The sequence below is a fragment of the Manis pentadactyla genome, chromosome X, assembly GCF_030020395.1.
Source record: "Manis pentadactyla isolate mManPen7 chromosome X, mManPen7.hap1, whole genome shotgun sequence".
Taxonomy (NCBI): domain Eukaryota; kingdom Metazoa; phylum Chordata; class Mammalia; order Pholidota; family Manidae; genus Manis; species Manis pentadactyla.
This window is the reverse complement of record NC_080038.1, coordinates 69,628,305-69,654,087: the sequence shown is the minus strand read 5'-3', so window position 1 is coordinate 69,654,087 and position 25,783 is coordinate 69,628,305. Positions and strand designations below refer to the sequence as shown.

Sequence of the window (25,783 nt, the reverse complement as noted above, 5' to 3'; positions counted from 1 at the left end):
ATGAGACAGAAAACAATCCGTTTTAGCAACCTCAAGCCATTTTGAACTGCAAAAAGCTGCAACGACTCCCAAGTGCGCAAGCGCATTGGAGGAGCCGCTGCGTGCATCTTTTTTTAACGTATATGAAAGGGGCGGCCCATCATCCTAAAAGAACCAATGAAAAATCTCCAGATTATCCTTTTTCTATTGGCTAATGGAAACCAATTAGAAGTGAATTGTCTTTTAGCGGGCGTCTAACAGCAGAGCGCCTTGACGTAATGTGAGAGGTCGCCCAGCGGGGCTGAGCTGGACCAATGAGGAGGGGCAAGGGGCTGGTTTGCCAGTTCTCACGCCCAACCCTCGGACCCAGCCCGAGGAAAGTTTCGCTTCTAGGACGGAGAGGAGGGAATATGGCAGCGCGTTGGTGGATTTGGTGTGTCTCTGCGATCATGGCGGTGGCGCTACTGATCGTTTACAGGGTTCCTTCAGTCTCTGCCCAAAGAAAGAAAGAGGTGAGGACGCTGTTTCCAGAAACACGGGCTCTTCCCAGTGAGTGGGGCTTGAGAGTGTCTGTGCTCTCCCTCGCGATCCCTGATCCCTTTTCTCCTCTCGTTGTGTGAGCTGGCTCTGATTGCGCCGATTTTGGAGTTGTGGGGTTCGCGAGAAAAGAAATGAACTCCTTGTCTTCTGGGGATGTAGAGTGTGAGAGTGGGTTGGGGTAGGTGACAATTTATCTTCTGTAGGCCTGTTCATATACAAAGGTACGAGTTTACGAATTCTGACATTTCTTCAAGTATGGGCCCCCATCAGGTGGTGGGAAGTTCGGATTAGGTCCACGGGTTAGAGTGTCTGAGTCTTCCTGCTGTTCGTAGATGTGACTCTCTTATAGTCGTGTAAGAGCTACATTGTAGTATTTTTGCTCCAGGAATGTAAGAAACTGAGAGTGAAACTATGCCATGTTTACTGCACTATCCAAGTAATTGATTCAAAGCAGTTTACCAGAGTGGAGGCTCTTAAATCATTCTCAGTCATTTACCAAGTAACAAGCATGCCAGGGACTGTTCTCGTTGTTTGGTATACAAAGTGAGCAAAACTGAGACCCGTCCTTGTTGAATTTTACTGGCTTTGGCAAGTGGAGGAGATATAGTATTATTTACCAATCCGAGCAGAAGCAATTTTAACATTATATTTTGAAACATTGTGACTTAGGGCCATATGCTCTTAGAAATTAAAAATTACTAGCAATTATCCTTTCTAATTTTATCGATGAGGAGAGCTGAGTTCTAAGCTTACACAGTTAACTCTTGCAAAACAAGGACTAAACCCTTAGGTTAGTCAGCCTTATTCTCTTTCCTGTACATTCTGTCCTTCGTCTAGTACACAATACCTGTACACGCACTTTTAAAATACCGTTTGAATATCTCAGATGCTTGTCAACTTGTGCTTAATTTAAAAAGAACTTGCTTGTTTCTGAATGTTTGAACCACTCCATAAAAAAAAGCAAGCCATCAAATTAAAAGGAAGAGTTACTTGTTAGATTGGCAAAAAGCAAAATAAAAAATACAGTTTTCAAAGGTATGGTGAAGTGAGCAGGCTCATACACTGGAAGTAGAAATTGATGTGCGTTTTATTAGGAGGGGTCAAGCCATTTTTACATGGATAAAACAGCAATGCATAATTTTATATTCGACAAGCCTTTTATGTTTAAAAAGACACATTATATAAGTACGTATATGTATACAGCAATCTTTGTAAAGATATACAACAGTCTGCTAAACAGTGGCTGTCTCTGAGTAGTTGAAATTTTTCATTAGGGGAGCACTTTCACTTTTGATCTTATGTACTGGTATTGTCTGAATTTTTGCAATGACCATTTAACTCTTTTAATAAAGAAGTGAAGACTTTTTAAAATTAGTATTTATAGCAGTTAAACTATATTTATACATTCAATCTTTCACTGACCTAGAAGCAAAAAGGCCTAGCAGGAAGGAGACTATTTTAAAAAGGAATCAGCAATGAATTACATACTTTAAAGTGGTTAACATGGTGGGTTTTATCTTGTGTAAATTTTATCTCAATAAGACATCTTTTTAAAGGAATTAGATTCTTACTCACTTCCCATCATGCCCAATGTTTGTACCCTTTTCACTCTTGCACATCTATTGCAATAACTGCCTAACTGGTTGTCCTTGAAGGACCATGCTCTTTGCTAGGCCACAAAGGCTTGTGTTTTGCAGTTACTTGCTTTATTTTTTATGGTGAATTATATCTCCCCTGTAGTAGAAGGGAAGTTGCTTGTGCTTGCAGCTGGTGGTGTTTTAGGGAGAAAACATGATAAAAGTGAAACAGCATGGCCCTTGATAAAATTATCCATATTTCCTGATTTATTTCTGGGAATCTGTAATAGAGACAATATGAAATATGGAAAAGAGTGAATACACAAAGCATACTGAAGCATTATGAAATGATCATAATAATGCTATATGGCAGATAGTTTTTTTGCTCCCGTTTTTCAGTTTTCCAGACATTTCTGTAAACATTTTGAAGAGCATGTATGTTAATTCAACCCAAGTGATCTTTAGCAAGTTACTCGGAGTCTCATTTTCCTTGTCAGTGAAATGAGAAAATACCTAATTCTTTGTGTATTATGAAAATAAAATGAGATTAGGGCTGTAAAGTGCCTAATGCAGTATCAGGCATGTAGAAGACACTAGATGAATATTAGAAAATAAAATATGATTTTGTTCCTCTGTGATAGTAAACTTTTTTCTCAATTAATCTTTTGTAATGTTTTTATGAAGATTATTCAGAAAATAGAGTTACCTGCCTATTTTAACAAGGCAGGCTACTATTATTGGAAAAACTTCTACATTCTCTGACGTTTCTTTGAGCGCGCTGACACATGAACAGTATCACATGTGCAAAACCCCTGCAATTCTTTAGAATATACCTCATTACTAAGAACCAAAGGCTCAGTAGTAGTTGTAAAACAAACAGATTGAGACACCCCCCAAAAATAAAACATCAAGGACAGGGGACAGTGGTATTATTTCAGTCCTGTCCACTAAGTAGGTGAGCTGAGAATGGAACAGATGGCATTTAAGGATTAGAAGTGGTCTCTCCTATGCTCCCTGTCTTTCAGTCATTAACTGCCAATTATGTTTCCAGGTCTGTTCAGTTTCACTCCTAGTTCAAGGATGGAGTTGGAAATGTATTACTTAACCAGGGATTTAATTTTACTAATACCTGAAGATGATCAGGAAAGCTAAAAATATCAAGAATTATTATAATAAACCCTGATGGTCTAGAACACAGACACAATCAAATTAGTTTGGGCTGGAGGAAGGGCGTGTATTTTAGAGGACTTCAGACTTGTGATGATTAGCTTTACTACTTCTGAAATTCAAAAGAAATCTTGACGGCAGGATCCGGTTTTAGCTTTAAATGGTAAAGGGTTCCTATATGCTATTTTCATATATGTTCAGTGATAGTAGGAGAATTTGTAGTTGTTAAGGCTTAATCTACTTTGCTAGAGGTAATTTAGGTAAATATTATGCAAGCAGGTAGAATGAAATTAAACTGTTGTCTCACTGCCCTTTCTTGGCCCTTTTAATCACTTGCAAGCCCTAAAATGTTCATCACTTGTTTATTAATGACATGATTAGAGATATTAATTGACTTCCTGTTAGTGAGATTATTTTGTGGCCAGACTAACCAAAGTTGAAGTTTCAAAGGAAGAGAAAGACTTTAATCTTACTTAAATCTGTAGGTATTATATTTTAATTACAAATATTATAGCTCTTTTTGTTTTATTTGAATCACTGAATATAAATAATATACTCCTAGACAGGGAAAAAGTCTTTGCATATACATTTAATGTTTTTCCATAGTAAGCCTGTATTTTGCTTTGAGTAAATATATCCAATGTAAATAAAAAACTGGGTGGATACATTTTCGTAATGTTTTTTTAAACTATTAGTGGAAAAAGTATTTGCAATAGGAGTTGTTTCCAAATCAGTTGCTTTTTTGAGTTGCTGAGATAAACTTGATAGACCTCTTACTTTTCTGTATTATAGTCCTTGGAAAATGTGGTTCTTGCTAATAATTTTAAAGTAGTTAAGAGTAAATAGAAAGACCTGATGGGAACAGGTAACATTTTAATCCCTAACTTTTGAAGGGTTTGACTTTGGAAGATTAAAGAATATATGGAGGGTGAATAGTGGGACTTAGTGTAAAGGCTATAGAAAAAATTTTATTTCTGAGCCATATCTTTTAGAACCACTGGGCTCTTGACAGTGGATGAGAGGCACCCTAAGGAAGAACTTTGAGACTAGAGATTGACTCCAATCAAGAAAACGTTTGACTCAAATGTGAAGAAAAGATAAATTTCTTTATGAAAGCACATGCTAGCGAAGAAAAAAGATGACTAGTGAAAGATGTGTCTAGGAATTAATATGGTGTTGTATTTGAGGTACTAGAATATATCACATTCTTCAACCATTCCAGGAAGATCAGGTGGTAGTTTATTATTAGGAATGGTGTGTTTTTCTGTTTATCATTTGAATGGCTAAAAGTTTAATTTCTATGCATAGCATGCACAGAAATTTAAATAACATGTGGACCCTACCTGTAAGAATTAGAATGTAAAGCAGTAGTTCTCAAACTTAAATGTATATAAAGAATCATTTGAGGTACATGTTAAAATTCTGTATTCTTCAATTAATGACTCATTAACATCTTACTATGTTGATAGATGGTGGTGGCAGTGGAGGGGGTGAGGACTTGGTAATATGGGAGACTGTTGAACCACTGTGTCCTGTACTTGAAACCATCTTAAAAGTGTCAGTCAATGAGACTTTAACTTAAAATAAAAAGAGGTGAGGGGTCTGGATTCATAGCAAAAAAAAAAAAAAAATTGCGTGTTCTTGGAACCTATCCTGGACCTATCAACCAAATTTATTGGATGATGAAATCTGGAAGTCTGCATTTTTAACAGGCTCCTTTATACCACCACACTTTGAGAAAGACCAGGCTAGAAAGTTTATTGTCCATTACACTAAGGGCTTGCCCTGTAAATGTTTTGAGTTGCTTTACCACCAAAGCTTTAATATTGTGTTCTGACCAGTAATAAATAAAAACATTTTTTTTGAATACATATTAAGATTGTAAAAACTTAGATTATACTGTGGAAATTCTTTTCAGTTTAGAACTATGGTTCTCAGCAAGAGAGGAGGGAATTTTGCTTTCCAAGAGTTACCTGGCAATGTCTAGAGACCTTTTTGGCTGTGGTAGCAGCTGAGGGTAGGGGTGCTACTGGCATCTACTGGGTAGAGGTCGGGGATGCTGCCCAGCAGCCTGTAACTGCAGGACAGCGCCCACACCAGAGTTTATCTGCCTGAAGCAGTCCAGAGTGCTGCTATTGAGAAACCCTGATTTGGAACGATCCTGGGTTGTTCTGGATCCTAGCTCTGTCTTACTGAGTGTGGTGCTTTAGGCAAGTTACTTAACCTCTTAGATCCTGTTTACTCAACAGTTAAATGACCATAAAAATAGAGTGTTTGCCTCAGAGTGTTGTTTGGGGAATTGGATTAAATACTCTATAAGGAGAGAAGTTGCTGCCTTATATATACAGTGCAATCCAAATAGTAGCTGCTATTTTCTCCATGAACTCAGTTCAAGATAGGCTTACTTTAAGATACACTAAAATATTAACAACAGTAAAACATTAGATCATTGTGAATAGTATTATAACTTCTAATTATCATGTTCCAGACTATGTTCATGTCATTTTATTGTAAAAGTTTGAAACTAGTTCATCTTTTATTGTGATCTGTCTTCAGTTTAAAGGAAATGAATGAACTCAAAAAGTAACCTGATTGCCTCTGTATTAAGCAGTTTTTTGAGATGATAATCCCATTTTACAGGAGCTTTAAAGAGAATTTGTAATTCCTTTGAGCTAATTTCTACTTGCTAAATTGTTTGGGGATTGAATAGCCAGAAATCTGGTTTTTCCACCCTGTGAATAAACAGGGAGAGGAATATTGTAAATGTTTTACATAGATCTGGTTGTAAAAGTCTATTCAAGACTTTTTTGTTTAAGACCATATACATTTATAGCTGATTCAAAGTGCATACATTTGTTTTGTTGGAATGGTCATTTATCTATGTGATTAAATAGAGGTAGACTACATAAAACTTTCTTTTTTCATTTTTTATTGAAGTATCATTGATATACAGTCTTATATTAGTTTCAAATATGCGACACAGTAGTTAAAACTATTTCAGTAGCTGTTGCTGCTTTACATTTTCTTTCTAAAATGGCCCCCAAAATAATCTGTAGCCATGACGAATAAAATAGCCAAATCATGTTTGAATTTACTGGTAACTGTTGAATTTAATCAGAAGGTATAACAAAATTAATGACTGCTTTAAAACATAGAATGCATGTTTTTAAATTGTTCTCCATTTAAATATTCCAAGCTGTGAGAATCATTAAGGCTGTATCATAGAGTAATAATTTTGTTGGACAAACTGAATAGATTTAATCTGCTTACCTTAATTTAAATATTCCCTACTCTTGACAGTTACTAAAGATGAACAACTAGCTTCTGCTGCTTGCTCTTTATCCAGCCTGCCTTCTAGTTCACTCTCTTCCACTGCCTTTACCAGTGGTCTATTTATTTTGTATCACTCATTGTTCTGCAAGTCTTGTAACTATTTGTTATACCACTCTTTTGAGAGTGTATATTTCTCCATGGGCTTAGAGTCTATATTCAGTTTTCCATGTGTGACATACTCATTTTGTGGCTTTTACTGGAATTTGTATCTGCTACAAAACTAATTTTTATGCCATCTTTCTCTATCATTTATAGAGGTGTAGTCAGGAAATAAATTTTTTTTCAGTATTGGCTGAGTTCAGGCATGCTTTAAAGGTAAGTTATACATTTGTAGAATCTATGTTACTATTCCCTTCCTGAAGGTAAAAACAAGTTCCATTTCCATGTAAATGTTTATATGTGTAATCATCTTTTCTTCCTTATCTAATGTATGCAAATGAATCCATTAGCAGTTGGGTTCCATTACACAGAAATTTCGTACACTCCTGAATGCCTACTATATGGTGAAGTACTGTGTGTGTCTGCTCTTTAGTAGCTACTAGTCTAGAAAAGGAAACATGTCAAAGTGTCTTAGAATGGTAAGTGCTAGTGTAAGAATAGAAATAGGTTAAATGTAAGAATAGAAATAGGTTAGCATAAGAGTAGCCATCTTAAGGGCCTAAAAGCCATTTCCTGAGTGTGTGTGAACTGGAACTGGGTAAGGCCGAGAAAAACAAGATAATCAATCATGAATACCGGAATAAGGCAGCGGTGACCCTTGGTCAGCTAACCTTGGTCAGTTAATCCTACATACCAAGCTTATCGTGCGGAACCGCCCTGACAATTGAGGAATGGTCTTATCTTGCTCTTGCCTAACCCCAGGATGTATGTCTTGCAAGAATAATGTATAGCTGTGGAAAATTACTATGAGTTAAGTGCTTTGAAAATGCTATATAAACCCTTGGCTCTGAGTGCTCGGGGTCCTTGTTGAAACCCGCTGTGTCGGGCAGACACTTGGACCCAAGCTAGCTGGAATAACAATAAACCTCTTGCTTGTTGCATCGATCTGCCGTGGCGTTCGTCTCCTCACTGGGGGGGAAGCGCAGACCAGAATAAGGCCGTTGGGTCTTACATTTGGGGGCTTGTCCGGGATTGCGTGCCCCCCCCCCGGAGGAACGACAAGCCAAGGATCGGAGGCTTGCCCTGGCCAGGTATTACTGTGTTTGTGTCCGTGTGTCTCTTGTCAAACCTGTGAGAACGTTCTGTGTTTAATCAGAAAGTGCCTTGCCGGATGGTGAGCGCACCCAGTGTTTTTGTTCGTGAACAAGCCTGAAACCTGTATGAAGCCTGTGGGAGCTCCAATCTGTGTCTGGGTCAGCATTGACTTAGGTGGACACGCTGGCAGGTCACCGGCCAAGGGTCTTGGGAGACATCCCTTACCTCTGTCTGGAGGACGAGGTCTTCATCTGTGAGGAAAGTCAGCTGCCGCTGCAGTCTGACAGGCCCTCAACTCAGTTTCAGTTTTGCCGCTGCAGATTCTTCTCTGTAGGCGCCTGTTTGTTGTTTGTCGTGTTTGTCTTAGTCTTGTTGACATAAGAAATGGGACAGACTCAGACGACCCCCTAAGTGTGTAAATGAAAATATCTTTCTACCTCCGGATGGTATTAATGAAATTGATTTAAAGACAAGCGCTTGTGAAAATTGGGCATTCTAAAACTTCCAGAAAATCTGATAAAAAAAATGTTAAGCATTAATGCTAATTTGGGTTTGCCTGAGGCGGGCATGTCCTTGTGGTTATCAGCTGCCAAAGTTTACTTAAAGTCATTTAAGTTGATGTTACCTGTTAAACATTTCAAGAAGATGCTTGAAGAAAAGCTTGACTTTGTCTAATGTTTAGTAAAAGTTTTCTAAGTAATCTGGCATGGTTGCTAAAAATAAGTAAACAAGTGTGGCAAATAAACATCTTAATAATAATACTGTATTAATGTATAACAGTGTGTATGTATGCAAACAGCTTGAGAATTTTTGTGGTAACCAAAATTTTTAAAGTTTGCTAAGTTATATAGACATATTTTGTGCCTAATGAGAAATTGTGTTGTAAAGCACATTTCCAAAAATGATAATATATGTTCATAGATGTATGTTTTAATAAGAGAAGGTATAAAGAATGAAAACTCGTCTGCATGCTAAAGAATGTGTTTTTTGATAAAAGAAAGTAACTTTGTTCTAAAGTACAGCTATTTATTTAAAGAGAGAGAGAGCAGTGTGGTGCAGCAGCGTGGTACCTTTTGTTGTGGCGGATCCGCCCAGCCTGTTGCTTTGGGGGAGGGTCAGGATGTTTAGAGATAAGGGGGAATAAACCCAGGCAAGCCCAGGCATAATTCTCACAGGCTTATGTGCTTGAGACCATGGGGCAAATGAAGAATAAATTACTATATTCTTACAGATATAGTCTTGCTTTGTGAAATTAAAGCAAGTGAGTCTTGATATCAAGTACACAGCAAAATTAGAATCTTGTTTCCAGTTTAAAAAAAGGTTTTTTTTAACTGTTAGTCTGCTCTTAATGTTGAAAGATTGCAAAAGGTTCTCTAATTGTTTTATCAAAGCAGTTTCTCATGCTTAAAGTCTCAGTGAGTTGCCAGAATATTTTTTTTTAAATGAAATCTTAATATTAAAAAGACTAAAAGCTAAAGTTTGTTAACAACTGTGTAACCTTTATTTGCCTTTGAAATATTTTGTTATTGAAAACGATTGCATGGCATGAGAAATTGAATTATTTATTCCTATATTTTTATAAGTAGAAAAATCTCTCTAACCAACAGATGATTAAAGTTGTTACTGATTATTTGTTTTCTTAATTTATCCTCCTAAGCAGAATGGTAACAAAGCTATTTTTTTAGCTGATTAAATGCACTTAGTTAACAAAACCAAAATTTATTCTTAAAAATTAAACTGTTTAGAATCTGGACAAGATTATGTTTCTCCCAGAAAAACAGGTTTCACTGTAAAGGTTTAGATGGACAAACGTGTGACCACTTTTGAGAAAGGTTGTAATAGATTTTTTTGAGAACCACCAGGTCTTCTTGTTTAATTTATATGCTGTGGATATGTTTGTATGTTTAAAAAGAAAACATGGAGAACTCTCCATATTTTTTAATGCAAATGGTCTTATAAGCTGCTATGCAAATTCTATTAAAAGCTCTATCTACTATTAAAGAGTAACATTCTTGAAGCTTTCAGGGAAGACCTGTAGACTTAAGCACTTTCTCTGCTTTTTTGTATCTGGTCTTGGACACTTATGCTGAGTTATGTTCTTATTATTTTCACTGTTTGTAAGCTATTGATTGTATATAATCTTTAAACCATCCAAATATCCAGCATACATTTCCATGTCACCACAACCCACTATTGACGCCATGAATGAAATGGCTGGTTAGAAAGCCAAAGGTCATCATTTCTCAATCCCTAAATGAAGAGGTAAAATGCCTGATCTCTTTCATCTCAAAGCATATTTCTGGTCAGATCTGAATATCTGTGTGAAAGAGACATTTAAATTTGAGATTCTGCTTAAACTTTTAAGTTGAATTTGACTATAGCCATATTCATTCTTTGTATGTATCTCTAACAGGTCTTTTGTATGCCTGGTGATATTATACTCTGCCTTGAGTTTAGACAGTTCTTTCAGCTAAATGTGAATTCTTATTGTAGCTTTTTTTCCCCTTCTAAAGATGAAAGCAGAATAATCTACCATCTGCTACCATTCTCTCAAGAATGCTTGGTAACCTAGAATTTGACTTTGTATATATTGTCTTTAAAAACTGACAGCAGCAGTCTCCCCTGCTGCCCCACCTTTTTAAGATATCTCGTTTACTGTATTGGGTATATAGACAATAAATGTGTAATGATAGACAGTTCTAAAAGAATTAAATGCAAAAAGGTGCTTTTACCTCTAGTTAACTCTGATATTTTCCAGAGGGCCCCTGGAACATGTCAGAGGAATTTTTTCTCATTAGAGAAAGTATTTGACTAATTTGGCTTATTTATCTGATATATATATATATTTACCAGGAAAGCACTGTCAAAGAGAATGATGCTAAACTTTGTTACTGAATGTTTTGTATTACAGAAATATCAGAATTTCCTTATGTCAACTGTCTTACAGTAAGCTCTCATCAGATCTTTAACCATTGTCATCTGTAAGTCTTTTGTCATTTATAGTCACTGTTTTGTTATTCCTAAACTAGTAAAGAACTAGATTTCAGCAGAACAGGTATTAGTTACATAAGATTACATAAACTAAAGAAAATGATTTTGTGTCTTTTTGTTTCAAATGTTGCTGATAAAGTGTTTTAAGCTTGTTCTCTTAAGCTGACAGCAGTTTGGTAAATGACTATCTTTATAAGCAGAATTGAAACATCCTTCTCTCTACCTGATCCCTACAGAGTTTAAAAACTTTCAGTGACTATTTTTGTATTCCATGGCAGTATGTTTATTTGCACGAGTACAATAAGAATCTGCTTTCCTTGTGAGAAGACTAATTAAGAACACTGGTTATACTGCCAGGGCTTTGACTGGAATGTCATACCTGAGAGACATGTGCATGGATTCAGATGTGAACAACTTTAAGGAACTAAGATTGACTTTATAAAGCCAACAAAGCCCCTTGGAAGAACTGGCCTGGTACCTTGCTTACAGAGTTCCCAGCAGCCTTACCAGGTGAGTAAGGAAGGTCACTTCCTGGCAAGTGCAGAGACCTCGAGAAGAGAGGAATTCATCCAAATCTACAGGTACTGCAGGCAAAGCCTGATGGCAAGTCTGGCTTGGCTGTCTGGCCTCAAGAGGCCTTTAAAAGTTCAATCTGAAATTCCTTACAAAAAGTTCCAGCATATTTAAAAGAGCCTGTGTAATCAATTGCTCTTCTTGCTGCACTTGTGCAAATAATCAAGCCAGCTGTTAATTATTTTCTTAACCTGGTTACTTCTAATAAAAATGAGGGTGATTTTAGAGAAAAAGTATTGTTTCAATAACACAGCCTCCTTCCAGAATGGAAAATCCAACTCCAGATGTTGCTACATAACCTAATAACACAATTTGTTTTATCTTGCCTAGAAGCCACAAAACTGCAAATAGTAATAGAAACGAAACCCAGAATAGAAGCGCCAGCCTTCTGAGGCCCTCTCAACTGACCAGTGATGGAGACCTAGCTGCGCCCTTTACTGCGCCCCCTTCTCAGCACGAAGCAGCCAGAGCGGTCATCGCCCCCTTTCCCTAGCAGCAGCTAGGGTCTCTATCTGTAGAGGGGAGAATGAAACAGGGACCATAGGCTTAGACAGAATAAAGTGAGAGCCTCTGAAGAAAGCAAGGCAGGAGATTTGCAATCAGAGCAACGTAACTACATGCTGGAAACCCCCCTCCTACTAAAACTATGTTGAACATTAAGCTCTAGAATCATTCTTCAGTGAGATCAGTTAATGTTCCCCAGATAAAGAAGAGTAGCACATGCTTTATTATGCTAATCATTTGTAATCGTGTATAAGATTCACTTTAGCATACTAAAAAGCCCAGGCCTATGTGCTGTCTTTCCTCCTGATCTAAATAATTTTGCAAGCTGAGAAACTGACTTAGCATGCAGACCCAGCTGTAGATGGCATAGTAAAAGGCAGGATTCTTTAGCAAATATACAATATCTCAGCCCACCTTAGAGGCTGGGCACGCAGTCTTTTAATGTGCGCCTGGACCAAAGCGCCAGTAGCCCAGAGAGAAATCAAGGCAGGAGATTATCTTTATTTAATCAAGGACCCCTTGCCATCCATCCCGAGCTAACTCCCTCCTGCTGGTTATGCTATGATGTTGCTCCCCCTTACTATGAAGGTATAGCATTTGTTAATGCTCTCAACCAGTCTTCTGACCCCTCCCAGTGTAGGTGGCAGCAGAAAAGACCAAGACTCACTTTATCCTCTGTAAGTGGGCAAGGAACCTGCATTGAGAAAGTTCCTAAAACTTACACCTCCCTCTGCAACAGGACAGAAGTAATAAACACCACCCCAACTTATTATATTCCCCATCTAACGGGTGGTGGGCCTGCCAAACAGGAGTCACTCCATGTGTTCATTCCCGGAAGTTAAGTAGTCCTACAAAATGGAAGAAGTTTAGACATGTTATTCCTCCAACAAGGCGGACTGTGCGCTGCCCGTAAAGAAGAATGTTGCTTCTGTGTAGATCATTCAGGAGTAGTAAAAGACTCCATGGCCAAAGTTAGAGAAGAGTTAGCTAAAAAAAAAAAAGAGAAAGAGAACAAAACCAAGGGTGGTTTGAGTCCTGGTTCAACTCCTCACCATGGTTCACTACCCTCATCTCTACTCTAGTAGGGCCACTAATAATCTTAATATTAATTCGAACTTTTGGCCCCTGCATCCTAAACCGCCTAGTTACCTTTATCAAAGAACGCATTAGCACCGTGCAAATCATAGTGTTGAGACAGAACTATCAGAGTGTTGACCAAACAGATGACCCCTAGTTTCATGATTGAAATAGATACAAGAAGAAGAGGGGAATGTAAGAATAGAAATAGGTTAAATGTAAGAATAGAAATAGGTTAGCATAAGAGTAGCCATCTTAAGGGCCTAAAAGCCATTTCCTGAGTGTGTGTGAACTGGAACTGGGTAAGGCCGAGAAAAACAAGATAATCAATCATGAATACCGGAATAAGGCAGCGGTGACCCTTGGTCAGCTAACCTTGGTCAGTTAATCCTACATACCAAGCTTATCGTGCAGAATCGCCCTGACAATTGAGGAATGGTCTTATCTTGCTCTTGCCTAACCCCAGGATGTATGTCTTGCAAGAATAATGTATAGCTGTGGAAAATTACTATGAGTTAAGTGCTTTGAAAATGCTTTATATAAACCCTTGGCTCTGAGTGCTCGGGGTCCTTGTTGAAACCCGCTGTGTTGGGCAGACACTTGGACCCCAGCTAGCTGGAATAACAATAAACCTCTTGCTTGTTGCATCGATCTGCCGTGGCGTTCGTCTCCTCACTGGGGGGGAAGCGCAGACCAGAATAAGGCCGTTGGGTCTTACACTAGAATACAGGGAAAAAGTGTGAAACATTTAGCAGAGGTGGGGATTTTAATGTGCTTGTGTTCTTGATCCTTGACCATTTAGGAAAACTATTTAGGGTCGCTCAGTTACAACCCAATGGACATGCATTCTTTTTTTTTTTTTTGAGAGGGCATCTCTCATATTTATTGATCATGTGGTTGTTAACAACAATAAAATTCTGTATAGGGGACTCAATGCACAATCATTAATCAACCCCAAGCCTAATTCTCAACAGTCTCCAATCTTCTGAAGCATAAGGAACAAATTCTTACATGGTGAAGAAGTTCTTACATAGTGAATAAGTTCTTACATGGTGAACAGTGCAAGGGCAGTCATATCACAGGAACTTTCGGTTTTGATCACGCATCATGAACTATAAACAATCAGGTCAATTATGATTATTCGTTTGATTTTTATTCTTGATTTATATGGACATGCATTCTTTGAGAATATTGTTGAGGTGACTAAAGCCACAGAAGCTATTCTTACTGGTTCTAGGGATTACTTTTTCTTAGCCTAAGTCTGAGGTAACTCATTTGTATTACTGGCAGCTGTCTTTCAAAGACTGCTGTCTCTCTAGTAGGTTCATCATCCACTTCCAAAGTGAAAAGGCACATCCTTACATCTGTTCTCTGATTGAATTTAATGGGAGGGAACTGTTTTTAAAGTTGGAACAGCAGTGCCCTGACTAAATTTTAATGTAAGTAGTGGGAAATATGACTGGTCAAATCCTTCTGAATAATGAACCACTCCATAATTTCCCAGGCCTTAATAAGTAAGTATATCCCTGTAAAAAAAATAACTATAAATTAGCATTAACTCTGCATTAAAATTCTTATCTTCAGTTCTTTTTTATCCCTTCCTGTTTTTTTACTACTCTTGTAAAGTTTGAGCATAAGGGTGGAGATAAAGGGATTATAAGGGAGATAAATAATTATGATTGCTTTTAATTTCAAACTGAAATTGTTGAACCACCATGCTTCTCTTCCATTGCCTCATGATGACTGGCTATTAAAAAGAAACAAACAAAATGTAGCTCTCTTTGTATAGATGTAAATTTTCATTTCTCTGGGATAAATGTTTGGGAGTGCAATCACTGGATTATATAGTTAGTGTATGGTTAGTTGCTTGATTTTTTAAGAAACTGCCAAACTGTTTTCCAGAGGTGCTGTACCATAATACATTCCCACCAGCAGTGCATGAGAGACCCAATTTCTCTACATCCTCACCAACATTCCGTATTGTTACTATTTTATTTCGGTAACAGGTATGTAGTGATACTGCATTGTGCTCTGAACTTGCATTTCCGTAACAGCTAATGATGTTGAGTATCTTTTCATGTGTTTGCCATCTATAGATTGCCATTGATAAAATGTTTCTGCATATCTTTTGCTCATTTTCTAATTGAGTTGTTTGTGTTTTCTTCACTGTTGAGATTTGATAGTTAAGAATACATATTCTAGTTGCTAATCCTTTGTTAGATATGAGGTTTGAAAACATTTTCTCCCACTCTGTAGCTTGTCTTTCCATCTTTGAAACAGGGTCTTTAACAGAACAAAAGTTTTTAATTTTGATGAGGTCCACTTTATCAACAATTTTCTCTTTAAGAGTCATGTTTTTCAACTCAGATTCAAGAAGACATATGCACCCCTATGTTTATTGCAGCACTATTTACAATATCCAAGACATGGAAGCAACCTAAGTGTCCATCAGTAGATGAACGGATAAAGAAGATGTGGTACATAGACACAATAAAATACTCTTCAGCCATAAAAAGAAACAAATCCTACCATTTGCAACAACATGGATGGATCTAGAGGGTATTATGCTCAGTAAAATAAGTCAGGCAGAGAAGGAAATACCAAATGATTTCCCTCATTTGTGGAGTATAACAACAAAGCAAAACTGAAGGAACGAAATAGCAGCCAACTCACAGACTCCAAGAAGGGACTATCGGTTACCAAAGGGGAGGCGTGGGGGAGGGCAGGTGGAGAGGGAGGGAGAAGGGGATTGTGGAGTATCATGATTAGTGCACATAGTGTGTGTGGGGTCACAGGGAAGACAGTGTAGCACAGAGAAGACAAGTAGGGACTCTGTGGTCCTACTACACTGATGGACAGTGACTACAATGGGGTATGGAGGGGACTCTACAATAAGGGTTAATGTAGTAACCACATTGTTTTTCTTGTGAAGCCTTCATAAGAGTGTATATCAATGTAACCTTAAAAAAAAAATAAAAGAATCATGTTTTTGGTGTCAGCTCTAAGAACCCTTTGCCTACCCTTATCCTGAACATTTTCTCCTACTTTTTTTCCCTAAAATTTTTATTATTTTCATTTTTACATTTAAGTATGTTATACATTTTGTTAGTTTTCTATAAGGTGGAAAGTTTAGTACAAATTTCATATTCTTGACTATGGATCCAGTTGCTACAGCACCATTTGTTGAAAAGGCTATCTTTCTTCTGTTGATTTGTTTTTGCACTTCTGTGACAAATCAGTTGGCTATACATTTGTAGGTCTATTTCTGGGTTCTTGTTTCTCTTCCATTGATCTATGTGTCTATCTGTTCATCAGTACCACCCTGCTTTGCTTACTATAACTATATAGTAAACCTTAAAATCAGGCAGAGTGGTTCTTCCAACATTATTATTTCTTTTCAAGATTGTTTTTACTAGCTAATTTCTTTGTAGGTGTAGTTTTTTTTTCTTTTTTTTTTTGAGAAGCAAATCCTACATAAAACTAGCTGGCGGGTTTGAGTTAACATTATTTGGCATCTTTGGCAAATGAAAAGCTTTATGATTTTATATTATTTTGTTTGTTAGTAAATAAAAAGTGTAGTGGCTCATTAAATCTCATCATGAAATAATATTTTAAGAATAATTATCATCATCAGGCCCAATTACCAAATTTTATTTTTAGATCTCACGTTTTCTGTGTACCTCTCTTCCTGTTAGTCTTGGTTTTAAGTTCCTAAAGAGGAACTGTTAACTAGGAGCATTAAATGCCCAGCTGAAAGTATTAACAAACAGTGTGCTCCGTTTGTCTTTTCTAGGTGGTGTTATCTGAAAAGGTTAGTCAGCTGATGGAATGGACCAATAAAAGACCTGTAATAAGAATGAATGGAGACAAATTCCGTCGCCTTGTTAAAGCTCCACCGAGAAACTACTCTGTTATTGTCATGTTCACTGCTCTCCAGCTTCATAGACAATGTGTTGTGTGCAAGTATGAACTTTCAACTACACTTTAAAATTAAATAACTCATAAGATTTTAACCATTTTTCAATCCCAGAATAACTAAATTAGTTCAGTGGGTACATAAACAATGTGTGTATTTTGGTGTCTGTAGTAACATACACTTCTACTGCTCTTTTACAATAATTTCTTGGTTGTCCATATTAATGGATAAAAACAGAGGAAGGATAAAGCATTATGGTAGCTGTCATAGGAATAACTTAAAAATCTAATAATCATCTTATAAATGATCAACTTAATATAAATGTATGCCAATAGCATTGATGTAGTGCTTTATTTGTAAGTACCTTCAACTTCCTACTGTTGTTGTATCTCAATTACACCAGAAGGTAGGTAAAGTGAATATTCTCTCGTTTTTCAAAGAAACGGGTTCCAAAATTTTAAGTGGTCTACCCAAAGCTAGATATATTTATTAATGCAGTAATGGTGGCTACATCCAAATCTCAAATTACTAGAGAACTTTTTTAGAAAATAAAGATGCATGATACAGAGATTTTTCTTTTTTCAAGAGTATTTTGTAGTGATTGTAAACTATGGAAATGGAAGCTAATCTCACTTAAACTTTCATCAAACAAATGTTTATTGATTTTATTTTACTGTTTCTGGATGATCTTAGGAATAAAGGTTGATATTTAAACAAAAGCACTGGATAATTAAAAATAGTGGATACTAAAAAATAAAATAGGTTTTGCTTTTTGGTGCTTTTTAACTTGTGTGTGATCTGGGCCTTCATTTTAAATGAAATGACAAAGCTACCCTGTAAAGAACTAATTTAGTAGAATCTTGGTGGATTTCTAAATTCTAATAGTCTGGGCCCATGTGAAGGAATAGACAGCTTTATTTCAGACTAATGTGTTGTTATGCTACCCCAACCCTTGCTAACTTAAAGGATTTTCTCCCCAGAGGTAGGAGATAGTCAAGGTATTTGGTCCTAGAGTACTTATTTCTGGGGGTGGTGGTGCTGAATATAAATTAAAAATAAATAGAAGAAGGAAAAATAATAATAGATATTAATTATGAATAAACTTAAAATCTAGAATTCATAATTCAGTCAGTCTACTCAGTAGCAATCAGGAGTATACAAAAGTTTTAGGGAACAAACATAAAATCCTTCATAATTCTGTATTAAGTACAAACTAATGGAATTCTTATTAACTGAAGTTTTTATAAATATCTTACTTTGTACAAGACCAAATTTAAAATGAGCTCACATTACCACAAGCTCATTCAAAACGTAAAAATTAAGCACCAAAAATGTGTGCAATGCTATATATTTGGTGCTATCAGGATGAGAAGTATAAGAGATGCCCTACCCATATCACCTGTCTAGGGAAATGAGTTCCATGTATGAAAACTTAGCTGACAATATAAAGGCAGTATATGATTAAGTACCAATGAACTGTGTACGTAACAAATACTGCAAAATTTCAGGGAGAACTATAACAGGAGTGGTTAGGCTTGGCGTAATAGAGAACATAGGACTTGTATGAGGGTTAGACAGATATATCAGATTTAAAGGTAAGATATTCTGGTTAGAAGCAATGATGTGTGCAAGGGAACAAATAGGAGTAAATAAAGTGCTGGAATTATAAAATCCTGTTTGAGACTCATTACTAATACAGCTGCATAAAAATTAGGTACATTACTTGGAACTAGATGATAAAGAACCCTGAATAATCAGTGAAAGAGCTTGGAAACTATGTTTTGAAAATAACAGAAATGCAACGTTGGTTTCTGAGAAGAGTAAAACTTTCAGGAAAGTAGTAATTTAAGAACACTGATGTATATTACAGTGTAAGAAGAATTGGAGGAAAAGAAACTGAAGTATTTTAAGAATCTAATACCAGATATTAAGGATCTGACTTTAGATGAAGGCAATGAAAATAAATGGAAAGGGATGGAGTTAAAAGAGTATCACAAATGAAGAATTCTCTGATCTGCAAAACTGAAAGCATGTAGGTGATTAGGGAAAAGTCAAACTTGACTTGAAGTTTCAATTAATCTCAATTCCCCATTCTTCTTATCTTTCACCCTAATAATTCATCCGACTTTTTATTTACTAAGCAATATTAGCAGTTAAGATTTTTTAACAAATTAATATTATAGCCTACTTTATCTGGGAAAATACTTCAGCTGTGTCTTAGAAATAATTTAGGGTATTAAAAATTGTAGAGACAGGAGGGAGGAGCCAAGATGGCGGTGTGAGTAGAGCAGCGGAAATCTCCTCCGAAAACCACATATATTTTTGAAAATACAATACAACTCTTCCTAAAAGAGAGACCAGAAGACACAAGACAACAGCCAGACTACATCCACACCTGCGAGAAAACAGTGCCTGGTGAAAGGGGTAATATACAAGCCGTGGCCCGGCGGGACCCAAGCATACCTTACCCCAACTCCCGGCGGGAAGAGTTGAGTCGTAGCAGGGAGTGAGAGGGAGCCCAGGACTGCTAAATAGCTAGCCCTAGCCATCCGCACCAGAATGCAGACACACTGTGTACATGAGATGCTGGAAACTAGGGAAACAGGACACTAAAAACTGTGAGCAGGTCCCCGCGGCCAGCGCCCCTGGGACAAAGAGAAGCAAGTGCTTTTTGAAAGTCTTAAAGGAACAGAAAAGAGCACAAAACAAAACACCCAACATAAGAAGAATGGAGGAGGAGAAATAAGAAGGGAGAGAAATCATAATGAAACTGTGTTCACAATAGCTCAATAAGCGAGTTAAGTTAGACAGTAAGGTAGTAAAGAAGCTAACATTCAACCTTTGGTAACCACAAATCTAAAGCCTGCAATGGCAATAAGTACATATCTTTCAATAATCACCCTAAATGTAAATGGACTGAATGCACCAATCAAAAGACACAGAGTAATAGAATGGATAAAAAAGCAAGACCCATCAATATGCTGCTTACAAGAGACCTCAAATCCAAAGATATGCACAGATTAAAAGTCAAGGGATTTAAAAAGATATTTCATGCAAACAACAGCGAGAAAAAAGCAGGTGTTGCAATACTAGTATCAGACAAAATAGACTTCAAAACAAAGAAAGTAACGAGATAAAGAAGGACACTACATAATGATAAAGGGTTCAGTCCAACAAGAGGATATAACCATTATAAACATATAGGCACCCAATACAGGAGCACCAACATATGTGAAACAAATACTAACAGAATTACAGGAGGAAATAGAATGCAATGGATTCATTTTGGGATACTTCAACACACCACTCACTCCAAAGGACAGATCCACCAGACAGAAAATAAGTAAGGACACAGAGGCACTGAACAACACACTACAACAGATGGTCCCAATAGACATCTATAGAACTCTACATCCAAAAGCAACAGGATACACATTCTTCTCAACTGCCCATGGAGCATTCTCCAGAATAGACCACATACAAGGCCACAAAAAGAGCCTCAGTAAATTCCAAAAGACTGAAATCCTACCAACCAACTTTACATACCACAAACGTATAAAACTAGAAAGAAATTGTACAAAGAAAGAAAAAGGCTAACAAACACATGGAGGCTAAACAACATGCTCCTAAATAATCACTGGATCAACGACTAAATTAAAATGGAGATCCACCAATATGTGGAAACAAATGACAACAACAACACAAAGCCCCAACTTCTGTGGGACGCAGCAAAAGCAGTCTTAAGAGGAAAGTATATAGCAATCCAGGCATATTTCAAGAAGGAAAAACAATCCCAAATGAATGGTCTAATGTCACAGTTATCGAAACTGGAAAAAGAAGAACAAATGAGGCCTAAGGTCAGCAGATGGAGGAATATAATAAAGATCAGAGAAGAAATAAATAAAATTGAGAAGAAAAGAACAATAGAAAAAATCAATGAAACCAAGAGCTCGTTCTTCGAGAAAATAAACAAAATAGATAAGCCTCTAGCCAGACTTATTAAAAGAAAAAGAGAGTCAACACACATCAACAGAATCAGAAATGAGAAAAGAAAAATCACGACGGACCCCACAGAAATACAAAGAATTATTAGAGAATACTATGAAAACCTATATGCTAACAAGCTGGAAAACGTAGGAGAAATGGACAACTTCCTAGAAAAATACAACCTTCCAAGACTGACCCAGAAAGAAACAGAAAATCTAAACAGACCAATTACCAGCAACAAAACTGAAGTGGTAATAAAAAAACTACCCAAGAGCAAAACCCTGGCCAGATGGATTTACCTCAGAATTTTATCAGACATACAGAGAAGACATAATACCCATTCTCCTTAAAGTTTTCCAAAAAAAAGAAGAGGAGGGAATACTCCCAAACTCATTCTGTGAAGCTAACATCACCCTAATACCAAAACCAGGCAAAGACCCCACCAAAAAAGAAAACTACAGACCAATATCCCTGATGAACGTAGATGCAAAAATACTCAACAAAATATTAGCAAACCAAATTCAAAAACACATCAAAAGGATCATACATTATGACCAAGTGGGATTCATCCCAGGGATGCAATGATGGTACAACATTCGAAAATCCATCAACATCCACCACATCAACAAAAAGGACAAAAATCACATGATCATCTCCATAGATGCTGAAAAAGCATTCAACAAAATTCAACATCCATTCATGAAAAAACTCTCAACAAAATGGGTATAGAGGGCAAGTACCTCAACATAATAAAGGCCATATATGATTAAACCCATAGCTAACATCATACTGAACAGCAGGAGGCTGAAAGCTTTTCCTCTGCAATCGGGAACAAGACAGGGATGCCCACTCTCCCCACTCTTATTCAACATAGTACTGGAGGTCCTAGCCATGGCAATCAGACAAAACAAAGAAATACAAGGAATCCAGATTGGTAAAGAAGAAGTCAAACTGTCACTATTTGCAGATGACATGATATTGTACATAAAAAACCCTAAAGACTCCACTCCAAAACTACTAGAACTGATATCGGAATTCAGCAAAGTTGCAGGATACAAAATTAACACACAGAAATCTGTGGCTTTCCTATACACTAACAATGAGCAAATAGAAAAAGAAATCGGGAAAACAATTCCATTCACAACAGCATCAAAAAGAATAAAATACCTAGGAATAAACCTAACCAAGGAAGTGAAAGACCTATACCTTGAAAACTACAAGACACTCTTAAGAGAAATTAAAGAGGACACTAACAAATGGAAACTCATCCCATGCTCCTGGCTAGGAAGAATTAATATCATCAAAATGGCCATCATGCCCAAAGCAATGTACAGATTCGTTGCAATCCCTATCAAATTACCAACAGCATTCTTCAATGAACTGTAACAAATAGTTCAAAAATTCATATGGAACCACCAAAGACCCCGAATAGCCAAAGCAATCCTGAGAAGGAAGAATGAAGTGGGGGGGATCTCGTCCCCCAACTTGAAGCTCTACTACAAAGCCACAGTAATCAAGACAATTTGGTATGGGCACAAGAACAGAGCCACAGGCCAGTGGAACAGAATAGAGACTCCAAACATTAACCCTAACATATATGGTCAATTAATATTTGATAAAGGAGCCATGGACATACAATGGGGAAATGACAGTCTCTTCAACACATGGTGCTGGAAAAACTGGACAGCTACATGTAAGAGACTGAAACTGGATCACTGTCTAACCCCATACACAAAAGTAAATTCGAAATGGATGAAAGACCTGAATGTAAGTCATGAAACCATAAAACTCTTAGAAAAAATCATAGGGAAAAATCTCATGGGCATAAACATGAGTGATTTCTTCATGAACATATCTCCCTGGGCAAGGGAAACAAAAGCAAAAATGAACAAGTTGGACTATATCAAGCTGAAAAGCTTCTGTACAGCACAGGACACCATCAATAGAACAAAAAGGTATCCTACAGTATGGGAGAATATATTCATAAATGACAGGTCCGATAAAGGGTTGACATCCATAATATATATAAAGAGCTCACACATCTCAACAAACGAAAAGCAAATAATCCAAGTAAATGGCAGAGGAGCTGAATAGACAGTTCTCTAAAGAAGAAATTTAGATGGCCAACAGACACATTAAAAGATGTTCCACATAGCTTGTCATCAGAGAAATGCAAATTACAACCACAATGAGATATCACCTCACACCAGTAAGGATCGCCATCATCGACAAGACAAACAACAACAAATGTTGGTGAGGTTGTGGAGAAAGGAGAACCCTCCTACACTGCTGGTGGGAATGTAAATTAGTTCAACCATTGTGGAAAGCAGTATGGAGGTTCCTCATAATGCTCAAAATGGAAATACCATTTGACCCTGGAATTCCACTTCTAGGAATTTACCCTAAGAATGAAGCACTCCAGTTTGAAAAAGACAGATGCACCCCTATGTTTATCGCTGCACTATTTACAATAGCCAAGATATGGAAGCAACCTAAATGTCCGTCAGTAGATGAATGGATAAAGAGGAAGTGGTACGTATACAGAATGGAATATTACTCAGCCATAAGAAAAAAACAGATCCTACCATTTGCAACAACATGGATGGAATTAGAGGGTATTATGCTCAGTGAAATAAGCCAGGTGGAGAAAGAAAAGTACCAAATGATTTCACTCATATGTGGAGTATAAGAACAAAGGAAAACTGAAGGTACAAAACAGCAGCGGAATCACAGAACCCAAGAATGGACTAATAGTTACCAAAGGGAAAGGGAATGGGGAGAATGGGTGGGAAGGGAGGGATAAGGGCCTGGAAAAAGAAAGGGGGCATCATGATTAGCATGTATAATGTGTGTGGGGCCACGGGGAGGGCTGTGCAGCACAGAGAAGACAAGTAGTGATTTTACAGCATCTTACCACGCTGATGGACAGTGACTGTGAATGGGGATGTGGGGGGGACTTGGTGAAGGGGGGAGCCTAGTAAACATAATGTTCTTCATGTAATTGTAGATTAATAATATCAAAATAAAATTTTTTAAATATTGTAGAGTCACCTGGATTTTTCCAGTGACTACTGACAAGCTTTGAGATAAGAAAAGGCACAACGTATGAAGGGGAGTCAGGCAGTTACTACTTTCTCTTGAAATCTCCAGCACTTGGGATTAAGTTTTTTTTTATCCCCAAATAATGTCAATGTTTCCAAGGATTTGTCCTAATCCTGTCAGCAGAGCTTGACTTGCTTGTCTTGCTCTCTCTTTTTTGTATTTCCTCTATTAGAAAACTGCTTTTGCTTCTTTGGCTCTGTTTTACTGCTGATAAACCAAATTGCTTTTTAAAATGCTTTATATGTTATTTTCACAAACCTGATTGTATCCAGACAAGCTGATGAAGAATTCCAGATCCTGGCAAATTCCTGGCGATACTCCAGTGCATTTACCAACAGGATATTTTTTGCTATGGTGGATTTTGATGAAGGCTCCGATGTATTTCAGATGGTAAGACCTTTGGTTTATTCTGTTAAGTAGGAATAGGGAAAATATGGATAAAGTGGAATACATCTTCTTCAATGGCCACAAGAAGTTAAATAGGATTGGCCTCATGCAAGATCTAGAGTAGTTAGATAAAAACTAAATTTGAGCTAACCGTGAAATATGATGATCAAGGCTAACCTATAAGAATATGGAAATTGGGTAGTAATCAAGTAGCTTTTATGTACTTTTTTGGTGTGGTAAAATATATATAATAAAAAATTACCATTTTAACCACTTTAAATGTAGAATTTATCTCATAACTTTTAAAGTCACAATGTGAATCCCACCATTATGCTACCATTATGTAATATTGAAGTTCTTAGAGCTAGGTACCTGTCTTTACCCCTTTGTTTCTTTTATTGGAAAAGCTCATTCTTCTTGTTCAAAGCTAAATCTTTTTCCTGTGCCCTGGATCCCATACCCCATGTCTTTTCATGGCTTGAGAGCTCATTTTTCTTTTAGTGCTGAATAATATTCCATTGTCTGGATGTACTATAGTTTGTTTATCCATTCATTTACTGAAGGACATCTTGCTTGCTTCCAAGTTTTGGCAGTTATGAATAAAGCCGCTCTAAACATCCAATTGCAGGATTTTGTGCAGACATAAGTTTTCAGCTTATTTGGGTAAATACCAAGGAGCATTATTGCTGGGTCATATGCTAAGAGTACATTTAGCATTGTAAGAAACTGCCAAACTTTCTTCCAAAGTAGCTGTACCATTTTGCATTCACAACAGCTCCACATCCTCATCAGCATTTGCTATCTAAGTGTTCTGCATTTTGGCCATTCTAATAGCTGTACGGTGCTATCTCATTTTAATTTACATTTCCCTGCTGACATATGATATAGAGCATCTTTTCAAATGCTCATTTGCCATCTGTATATCTTCTTTTGTGAAATGTCTGTTAAGGTCTTTGGCCCATTTTTTAATTGGGTAATTTGTTCTCACTGTTGAATTTTAAGAGTTCTTTGTATATTTTACATAATAGTCATTTCTCAGATGTGTTGTTTGCATATTTTTCTCTCAGTCTGTGTCTTGTCATTTCATTCTTTTGACTATCTTTCACAGAGCAGAAGCTTTTAACTAATGAAGTACAACTTATTTTTTCTATCATGGATCATGTATTTGGTGTTGTATCTAAAAGATCATCACTATACCCAAGGTCTCTTAGGATTTCTCCTATGTTATCCTCTAGTAGGTTTATATTTTTGCCTTTTACATTTAGGTCTGTGATCCATTTTTTTTACTTTTTTATTTTGATATCATTAATTTGCAATTACTTGAACAACATTATGGTTACTAGACTCCCCCCATTAACAAGTCCCCCCCTCACATACCCTATTACAGTCACTATCCATCAGTGAACTAAGATGCTATACAATCATTACTTGTCTTCTCGGTGTATACTGCCTTTCC

The 25,783-nt window shown here is 37.0% G+C and overlaps 1 protein-coding gene and 1 long non-coding RNA gene across 3 annotated transcripts in view; both read left to right on the top strand.

Moving 5' to 3' along the window:
- The first annotated feature begins 278 nt into the window (after positions 1 to 278).
- MAGT1 (magnesium transporter 1) overlaps positions 279 to 25,783 on the top strand; it is an 81,049-nt gene continuing 55,544 nt past the window's right edge. Inside the window, exons 1-3 of one of the 2 annotated variants that reach the window (XM_036902670.2) lie at positions 279 to 491; positions 16,729 to 16,898; positions 24,213 to 24,330. In XM_036902670.2, coding sequence (XP_036758565.2) covers positions 294 to 491; positions 16,729 to 16,898; positions 24,213 to 24,330 — 486 coding nt within the window. In that variant the 5' untranslated portion in view covers positions 279 to 293. The remainder of the gene's footprint in view (positions 492 to 16,728; positions 16,899 to 24,212; positions 24,331 to 25,783) is intronic. The other variant, XM_036902669.2, reaches the window with a different exon arrangement.
- On the top strand, positions 9,506 to 11,873 carry LOC130681733 (uncharacterized). Its single transcript, XR_008994998.1, has 2 exons — positions 9,506 to 11,291; positions 11,685 to 11,873. It is a non-coding gene; the product is annotated as an uncharacterized LOC130681733 (long non-coding RNA).